Here is a 9,808-nt window from a genome sequence, read left to right as displayed (position 1 = left end):
GTGTGTGTGTGTGTGTGTGTGTGTGTGTGCCTGGAACGTGACTCTTTATTGATGTGAATTATTTAGCTGATTGTAACTCACACACCTTTTTTGGATTAGAAGTAGAAATGTGCTTTTTTTGTTCTGAGTGACCATGACAAACCGATATAACAGAAACGGTCACGTTATGCCAAAAAAAGGTATTCATTCAGTCGTACACATACACTCGCACACACTCAGTAGGTGAAGCGTCGCACCAGCCGTGCTTCATATGTATTCAAGTATTCAGCCAAGGCTGGTGATGTTGGAGCGACCACCCGGGGGTGCTACAATGCGGTGGCCAGAGCGACGTGGGATATTGTCATCAATCTGTGCACCTAAAATGAGGACAAAATTTATATATTAGATGGCTCTAATTGCAAAAGAAATCAATTTTGCATAACTGTGTATTTAGAGTACATTCTGTTTGAAAATATATTACTTTTCTTACCTGAAAGGCTGAAGTTGGACTGGTGAAGATTACGTATTGGTGGTGGCTGGTGAGAAGTGGGAGAGGTTTTGGCTGACGGTGAAGGAGTAATGTATTTGGGAGTCGGAGCAACATCATATACAGGGCCATCATATATCCCCCGAGTTACACCCTGCTTACGCTTTACCTGGGCAGAAAACAGACAGAGACACAAACAAGCCAACCTATTATTCATTCTTTAGAAGCGAATGGCCTGCAGCACATTAGTCTCCATAATACGAGACTAATTGGCTCATTTGTATTTTGCCTGAATCACCTACTGGTGAAAAAAGAGAGAATAATGATCATGTTTCTAATCAATTCAGCTCCTGTTTTGTTTTGTTTTTTTCTTTTTCATTATCATAACATAATAATCTGTACAAAAGGTAAAAATAAAAATCCCAAATTCCTCCAACCAAGGTTAGGTTGTACAATTATTTAATTTACAGAGTCTTCTTCAAATCTTTATTTGCCTCATTTTGGGGGCATATTTAAATTTTTACCTTTTTATGAGGACTTGCAGCAAGATAAGGAAAAGAAATCCTCAAACATCTACTACCCAATTAATCTGTCAATGAAATTTTTCAATGTGACATTTATAACACTGCTTTTTAAGTATGTTTAAAATCTTCTAAATGCTCTACCTCATTCCTGAACTTTACACGCTGGTAAGCATAATCTGGGAAGGGTTTGCGTGGAATAAATCGACCAGTGCCCTGCTGAGCATGCAGCTTTCCTTCTTCATACACCACCTGGCCTTGAATCAGCACCAGCACTGGACCTCCGCGACATTCCAGACCCTCGAAGATGTTGTATTCTGCAGCCTGTGCAGAGAGAAAATATGAGACAAAGAAGTACAGAAAACAGAGGATTATTTGATTTTACCAAATACTGTACAGTGTTTAGCCTCTCTATGCAGTCAGGGCAAGCTTGTTTTTTATCATAGGGTTTAATAGATGCAGCAAAATGCAGCATATGAGAAGATGGGGGATAAATAAGTGGGGGGCAAGGGGATACGGGGGGTGACTGTATAAATTCAGGGGGATGGGCGGAGATATAACAAAATGGGTGAGGGGTGAAGGGAGATTATAATTTAAATCTGGCTTCAGTCTGGATTAGGGTCTTTGGGAGTGGCAGAACAGACCAATAAATGAACTACGGTGTATTGAGTTACATTTTTGAAAGCAATTTTGTTTTACCATTTGCCTATAGCTCATTTTGTTTTGCAGATAGATTTAGTCTTATCCTTCACACAGACACAGCTGTCTGTGTGATAGCTGCTGCTGTTGAAAAAGGTGAAAAGGCTTCATCTGTGATGCTTAAAGGATTAAAACAACAATGTCCTGATAATCCACGGTCCATAGCGTGAACTCGGGAGCATGGTTATTGTTCCGTGTCATTTTCAGTAGACTCGGTGTCGGTTTCACAATACGAAATTTCACTTGCCATCTCTGATTTTGAGAGAGAAATGTACAAAATGCACATTTGACCGCACATTTGCTCAGACCCGAACACAATAAGAATGAACAGCTATTCATGTGTAAACTCTGTCTCATCTGCCTTTACGAAATATTATTTTAATTAATTTAGGAAAAAACTTTTAAAACACTGAGGCTTACTATTTTGGTTCTAGCACACATATATGATATATACTGAGTAAAATAAAGCTAGACTTGACTGCATATTATTATTCAGGTTTCTGTTCCCCTCTCGTGATCTTCCACATGGTTCTTATCCTATTTTACACTCTGCAGTCTCCCATGAAACCTTCTGTTGTGCAGCCTCTGTCTAGACCTCCCCCCCCCCTTATTTTATTAGTTCTTCTCCCTCTCTCCGATTTACCCACCCTCTCTTTTCCCTCATCATCTTTCTTTTCTTTTTGTCCTCACCGACTGCTGGAGTTTGGCAGTGATGGTTTTGACGCTGTCAGGGTCCCAGATGACAATGTCTGCATCAGAGCCCGCAGCTATCCGACCCTTACGTGGATACAGATTGAAGATTTTAGCAGCGTTGGTGGATGTGACTGCCACAAACTGGTTTTCATCCATCTTCCCCATGGCCTAAGGGAAAAAGAAGTGGATGTTTAGAGTGCTACACAAAAACCTCACACCTACACAAAAGAAACAACGAAAACATGCCCTCATTGCTCACCACTGCCTTTTCCCAGACAAAGCCCATTCTCTCCTCGACGCCGTTGATTCCTTCGGGGATCAAGGTGAAGTCATCTTTACCAATAGCTTTCTGGGAGGTGCTGTAAGCGCAGTGAGAACTGCCCACCACCTGGAGGTCCCCACTGTATCAAGGCAACAAAATGAAGTGAAATCATCAGCAAACACTTAAGGATGCAGTCATTGACTTGTCTAATGTTAAAAGGTTCCCTGACAAATTGCTAAAAGTTTTAAACCCCTCAGAGAGCTCAGTCTGCAGAAATAGCAACAAATCAATAAAATAAAAACGTTTACGCTAAAAAAAAAAAAGACAGAATGAAGAAGACACATACAGAGAAGTTATTTTTTAACCACTAGCCACCAGGTGTCCTCACTGAGCATGTAAGGTAAAGTATGTCAAGTCATGCAGTGGCCTATTGCAGAAAAACAGCCAACTGAACTACAGAGAATGGTGCAACACAGCTGCAGTATCAGTCCTTTAAACATTAACTAGATTAATGCTCAGTCTGGTCTGCATCATTAAAGAAAGCCAACAAGACTTATGCTCGCTTTAGCTCTGAATAAATAAGGCTGAATCCGGCTGATAAAGAATTGTGATTGTCACGGTTCAGTTATAAGACCTTTAATTTATTTGTTAATTACAGTGATTACTCCGTGTTAGTGAGCTGTGGGATCGTCACCTTAATGCCAAGAAAGTGCTTATTATGTAAATAATGGGCTTCACTGAAATCTGAGGGGGGAAAAAAGCTGTTCTTGTGTTCATGTCTCCGAAAACGAACCTGAGGATACACCCTGTTGTTTCAGGAGTGGCTCAAAGAAAACAGCAGTATCACACCACCGGCTTGACAGCATGGACCCGCCTTGAGAAGTAGGAGCTTCAGACGAAGGGTGGAGAAACAGAGGAAGATAGAGGAGGAGGAGAAGGAGGAGGGAGGCACTCGGTAGCCAAGGCAACAGATAATAGAGGTTTCAGTGCTATTTGTGGAATCGGGGGCATTTTAAAATGTGCAGCTGGAAGTTCTCCGCATTGTGTGTGTGTGATATGTGTGACGGGTGCGAGTACTGTGTCTGAGGTAATACCTGAGGTGAGTTTGGCCTTGACTTGCACTTATGCATAGGTACAAGTTAACCAACCATTATCGTGTGCTTGACTGAATATACAGTAAAGTGGCTTCCAAATGATTATGTAGTCCTTAGTCTGTAATTAAGTCTCTCTTCTCTTCTGCCTCTCCTCACACCTTCACCTTCTCTCCATCTGTTCTTCTGTTTCACTGAAGTTTGATCTAAAATTCTGCATAACACTAGCAGCTGTTTGTGGCATGAATACCAAAGAGTGTGTAGGGGTAAAACGTAAGAGTCTCCTTTTGTGTCTTCGATCCTATTTGCATTTCACATTGAGCAGAGGTCATACTGTAGCTAAATTAAGCTTTTGTCTGCCTTTACTTAAATACTAAAAGTTTTTGCCTGTTTTAGGGTTTATGAAACACTCTTGACACTGCACATTTTCTCAGACTTCATACAAACTACTTGTTGTAAAACTCTGGAGTCTTCTATAAATTAAATTACTACAGTTTTTAGCAATATCCATTCACTGTTTAAAAAGAAAAAGTGAGACGTACCAGGCCAGCAGGGTGTGAAGATGGTCCGGGGTTGTCTGGTCAGGACTTAAAGGTGGAGAGGTCACGTAGGCAGCAGCCTTGGCCCAGTTTTTGCTCCAGTAGTGCGAGCCATCAGTGGCCAGGCTAGCTGTAATTGGCTCTCCGAAAACCACCGAACCTGAGCAGAATAGTAGAATGGTTAATTTCATCCTTAATAAAGACAGAAAAGGACATTATATGATTAAGAACTACCTTTCCTCCGGGCCTGGGTGATAGTGTCAGCTGCACTCTTGCTCATCACCTTTGTGATGTAAACAGGACAGTTCACACGATTGCCAAGAGTGATGGCACGGAACACCGCCTCAGCCTCCAACTGCACAGGAAGGGAATAAACTAGAGCCAAGAACCTATACAGTGGCAGGTGAATTGATTAACAGTGAAGCTATGGGGGGGAAAAAAATCACCTCTTCGGGACGACTCAGAGGATGGCCTTCTGGGCCAGTAATTCCCATTCCAAGTATTTTTTGCTGTTCCTGCAAAAAAAAATTTTTTTATAAGAATAACAAAAGAATGTCAGAATTATCTTCACATGCAATGCAATCACTGACAGCTGTACATACAGTAACTGTACAGCCATGTTTGAATGCCTCTGATGAGATTTCAGGAATTAGAAATAACAAATCTTTTGGCCTGTCAAGCTAAAATAAATATGCAGTGTAATCTTCGAAAGCCAGCGCACAGCTGGAAGATTAAGCACATTTCAGTTTCTCTGAAAACCTGGATGACAACCAGATCCCCACCCTGCTCCCTTTTTAGTGTTTGTTTGTTCTCTATGGGGTTGATATGAATTTTCATCACCTATCTCCCTATTTCTCTTACAGTTAGTTTAACAAGCGTGTCATGATCATTCATCAGCACTGCAATTATCTTCCATTACCCTGATTCATCTTCACATACATCAAAGTTTTTGCCATAATTGTCTCATTAATCTGGGCCATCATTTCCATGACCACAACTAATACTTGCCATCACTTCTGCTAGCTATATCAGCACCTTCACCCTCACCAACTTAATCACCATTACATAATCATCATCCTCATTAGAATAATAATGGTCAACTTTAATGGTGGCCTAAGATAAACATGTCATTCTCAACTGCAGCTGCAGCTGCAGGCGTATTAATCCTTGCTTTCTCTTTCTGAGAGATGCTGCATTATGTAACAAGAATATCTCTAAGCTGTGGTGCATGCTGGAGAGAGCAAAAAAAAAGGCAGCAGCACTTACCTACATAATAAGATATCCTTTTTCAGCAGGCAGTAGCACTTACCTGAGCAATAAGATCACCATTTTCAGCGTGAACTAACACCACAGCACCCAGCTGCTTCAGAAATGAGAATGCCTCATACAGCTAAAAGACAAGAACACCAATTTTCAGATTTCTACTGTTAAAAACAGAAGCCAGAGGATTCGTACAGTACAGATTCGTGGAATTTATGAGTATAAAACATACCTCTGAATCGGTCATCTGGTACACATCCTTATAAGCCATGTATACTTGAAAGGAGTTGATACCTGGCAACAGAAGAAACAATGAACGGCTTCATAATGAGAAAGTAAATACTCAGGAGCATGGATAATAAAGACAAACTGTAGTGAGTAGGAATGGAAAGCAGTGCGTGTTTGTGTCTAGCCAAATAATACAACTCCTAGAAGGAAGCTGGACACACAAGCAGCTGGTTTATCTCGTATGGTGACTTTTAAAGCTGCCCCAGAAGAAAATGCTAATTTTTCTACTCAAACAGATTACAAGTGAAATTTGCACATGGCCACAATGACAGCAGTGAGAACAATGGCTCTCTACAGTGTCTTGACTCTAAGAGGATTCAGCACTTTAGCCAAATTGTTTCTAAATCTGTCCCTATTGTTCTTGTGAAATGTGCCCAAACTAGGGATTGAAACAAGAACTGCAAGAAAGGCCACATCTCTAAAATATCAAAAAATAATTAAAAATGGACGTACCTTTGTCCTGCACCAGAAGCTCCAACTCATCTTTAACATTTTCATTCCACTGGGGGATGTCTACGTGCAGAGAGTAATCACAGCAGGCTTTCTTGTCTGCGGCCTCCTGCCAGCGCTCAAACGCCTCCAGCAAACTGTCACCAGGCTGAGGGGCTACATGGTCAACTGAAAATTAGGAAGGGCACAAGGCATAGAAAAAAGAAAGAGCGTAATCAGTATTTTGAAACACTTAAAGACAAATGTAGATATGGTATGTGCTATACTGTAGCTGACACTTGCTGACTAAGTCTAAGCATTCACACTCACTGATCATAGTGGTGCCCCCAGCAAGTGCAGCCTTGGTGCCCTGAAAGAAGTCATCAACAGGCTGTGTGCCCAGATAGGACTTCATCAGGCAGGTGTTAACATCTATTCCACCTGGTATCACCATGCGGCCATTGGCCTCGATCACCTTGACTCCCTCAGGGACAACCAGGTTCTCCCCCACCTGCCTACCCAGGATAAGATGTGCAAAAACAGATGAATTGATGAAAGGGAAAAGGAAGCCAAATTATGGAGGTGTGAAGATTATGGAAAAGATTTGTCATGGCAAAATACACATGGGAATGCAAAAGGGTTGAGAAGATGGAAAAGAACACAAAAAGAAAGGAAGAGCAAAGAAATGTAGAAAACAGCCTGTGCAGTGCTTAAAACAACACGCTCATACAATGTCCCCAAATACGCACTTGATGAGCCCGTCTTCAATGTAGACATCTGCATAGAAAGACTGGTCATCATTAACAACTCGCCCTCCTTTGATCAGCAGCCTTTCACTCTGCAGGGGAAAAGCACAGAAAGGGAGATCAGGGAGGGAGAGGTTGAACTTAGTCCTGACATTTTGATATATTGCACAATCAGTTATGTAATCCATGGCTTTATAGCAATATAACATGATGTGGTGTAGTGTGGACAGAAATGCATGGCCACACAAGAGCTGTACCTGAATGGGGCGCCAAAAAAAAGTATCTTTCTGTTATTTCAATTATGTGTGCAATCAAATACTGAACATTCACAAACAGGGTGTTGAAACCAGCACGTTTTTTGTGAGACCACCACGTGTCCACACCCTCTACTACTACGGATGGTGCCTGGCAACAGCATTAGGAAGATGTTACGTCTCCATGGTAACCAGTGATCAAGCAGAGTTTGGCATGACGACAGCTGACGGCTTGCCGAAAAATCAACGTCTTTGACCAATGAGAAGGCAAAAGGGGGGAAGAATATGCAGACATTATTTGTGTCTTAACCTTCAAATTCAATGTGTAACTCTAGGCTTAAGATCCATAGACACTGGATAATTCTCAAATAACAGACGTGCCAAATGTGTAAAATCCACGCTTGAACACAGACTGAAAAGGATGCACGTCGTTTGTTAAAATCTAGCTTCACATTTCGTTGCTTTTAAGCAAGCAATTGTCACTTGCTCGACTCCAGTTTCGATCGCACACGTCAACCGAGTTAATCTCTCTGACAGGCAGCGAGATTATACAACATTATCCAACCAGGAGCGAGAAAACGCGCTCAAACACAACGCACTGTCACCTTTCTTTGGCGTGCAGTTTCTCGTAGGGGCAGCATGAGAAAGCCTTAAGTGAGGTAACTTTCAGTAGGAATTTAATCCGTATTCATGTATACATGACTGCTGGTCGCTGCTGAGCAGGCCGGCTCGCTTACCGTCAGATGGGGGATGCTGTTCTTGGACCCAGACATGCTCTTTCCGTCGCTCTGCCCCCTGGCAGTTAACTCAGAAGCGAATTATACCGACTCCGGCGCCCCTGCGCGGCTTCCTGCTCCCCTTTGTCTCCACTGATGTGATGTGGGTTTTGTTTCCGTGTGTGACAGAAAGCGAGCGATGAATCCGCCGCCGTACGGCTGCGTCAGGCTGCGTGGCGCGCGCACAGTGGAAGAAAGCTGAAGTTCCTGTGGGCGCGCGCGTGAGGAAAAGCTCACAGCCACCGTATTGCCTGACGACGTTCACGACACGGGGGGAAAAGACAGCTATAGGCCGTATGTGAAGACACGAGCACCCTCACACCCACTACACACACACACATCTTACTTCAAAGCATAAACAATGCAGCGTGGAGGTTGGGTGGGGGTGCATGTTGTCTGTCGCTGTCCGATTCAGCACCACGGCAAGCAAAAAATATGTGTTGCTTTGTTGCGCGCGTTTTGCGCCTTTTATTGAGAATTTAAGCTTAACGCAATCCATAATAGCCAAACTGCAATGCACCATAAAAAGTTCATAATTTATGCAAACTGACGCCTTTGTCAGGAAAATAACTCTTGGTTCCTGGTGTCCCAAAACGAAACCAGCATAGCTTTTTTTGGTGGTTTATGAGTAAAAATTAATTTTATCCTCTGCGTAGGCCAAAGGTTTAACCAAAGGTTAAAGTCTAGTGGCACTTACTGGTGCACTTCATTAATAAATTATAGTTAGGGAACGACGGAGCCATTGCACTATCAACATATGTCAACAAAAAGCCACAGATTGAAGCTGTCAGTCCTACCTTGCCATTAGGACTTTCCGTCCCCGATGAAAATCTGACCTCAGCACCACTGCGTGCTTCGTTTCTCTCTCCGGGCGAGCCGTTCAGCGACGACTCCCGGGCCTCGCTGGGCGTCTTGCTAATGGGGTCGCCGGTGTCTAAGAGTCGTTCCCGGCTCCCGCTTCTCGGGGTGCGGCTACCTTTTCTCCCCACCGCGTAGTTTTCGAAGTCTATGGTCTTGCTCTCAAACGCCCCCTCGACGGAGCTGAACATACCATAGGTCTTCCGCTGGTTCGGCCCGGTGGTGATCGGCCCTGCTAGGTAGACAGGTAGCTCATCCTCCCGGTTCCACTGTCTTCTGCAGTCAGACATATTGGCTACAGTGGGAGACGCACACTTCCCCCCCAAGTCTGAAAGGATGGAGACGGCTTTGCTTATTTTACGTCTAACCGGGTCACAGTCCCGCCTCTCCAGGCAAGCGCACTCATTCGATGATGTGAACTGGAAAAGCAGCTCTCTTCGGGCAACCTAGAATCCTTCCTCTTCATACACACATGGTGCAGTGCTCCCGTTTTGACAGGACTGGTGGCGTGTCAGTGTGAACTAGTTTTAAAGTGAAGCATTTGTGCTGAAAGAATAAGTAAGCAGATCTACAACTTACCCCGATACATTTAGATTCGGTGTTTTGGCCTCTTTGTGGAGGACCTCTTTGTCTCTCTCCAGTGTGCCCCTTTCTCGTGTTTTAATGTGGGGGGTTGTGTCTGAGCAAGACACATCATTATCATCGGATTAAATCAGCATCATCTTTCCATCCACATCTGGGGGGGATCATCCACAAAGTCCATGTGCCTTAGGGCTTAACTGCGGTTGTCACACAAAGACCTGCTTTACATCAAAGACCATGCGAGCTAAACGAGAGCTACCCTTTCTAGTTCCTTCATCTTCAATTATGGAGGCCTGCCCTTTCCAGGGCGTTCCATATGTACTCTCGGAAACGGGATGATGGGC

The 9,808-nt window shown here is 43.4% G+C and overlaps 1 protein-coding gene across 2 annotated transcripts; it reads right to left on the bottom strand.

The window, feature by feature from the left end:
- Positions 1-6: 6 nt before the first annotated feature.
- On the bottom strand, positions 7-9,749 carry crmp1 (collapsin response mediator protein 1). 2 transcript variants are annotated; one of them, XM_005741205.2, is made up of 14 exons: positions 8,822-9,749; positions 6,998-7,086; positions 6,579-6,763; positions 6,273-6,437; positions 5,764-5,825; positions 5,581-5,661; positions 4,718-4,786; positions 4,506-4,626; positions 4,275-4,431; positions 2,639-2,780; positions 2,377-2,547; positions 1,132-1,311; positions 470-635; positions 7-356 (listed from the first exon to the last, which is right to left on the bottom strand). In XM_005741205.2, exons 1-14 carry the CDS (start codon positions 9,170-9,172, stop codon positions 265-267), a joined length of 2,031 nt encoding a protein of 676 aa, XP_005741262.1. In that variant the 5' UTR covers positions 9,173-9,749; the 3' UTR covers positions 7-264. The 2 variants fall into 2 exon arrangements, with proteins under 2 accessions (XP_005741262.1, XP_005741263.1); XM_005741206.1 differs by lacking the exon at positions 8,822-9,749 and adding an exon at positions 7,986-8,804.
- Between the last annotated feature and the right edge of the window lie 59 nt (positions 9,750-9,808).

This window comes from Pundamilia nyererei, unplaced genomic scaffold, assembly GCF_000239375.1.
Source record: "Pundamilia nyererei isolate P.nyererei 1_Seehausen unplaced genomic scaffold, PunNye1.0 scaffold00107, whole genome shotgun sequence".
In the NCBI taxonomy this organism is placed as follows: domain Eukaryota; kingdom Metazoa; phylum Chordata; class Actinopteri; order Cichliformes; family Cichlidae; genus Pundamilia; species Pundamilia nyererei.
This window is presented reverse-complemented; position numbering and strand designations above follow the sequence as displayed.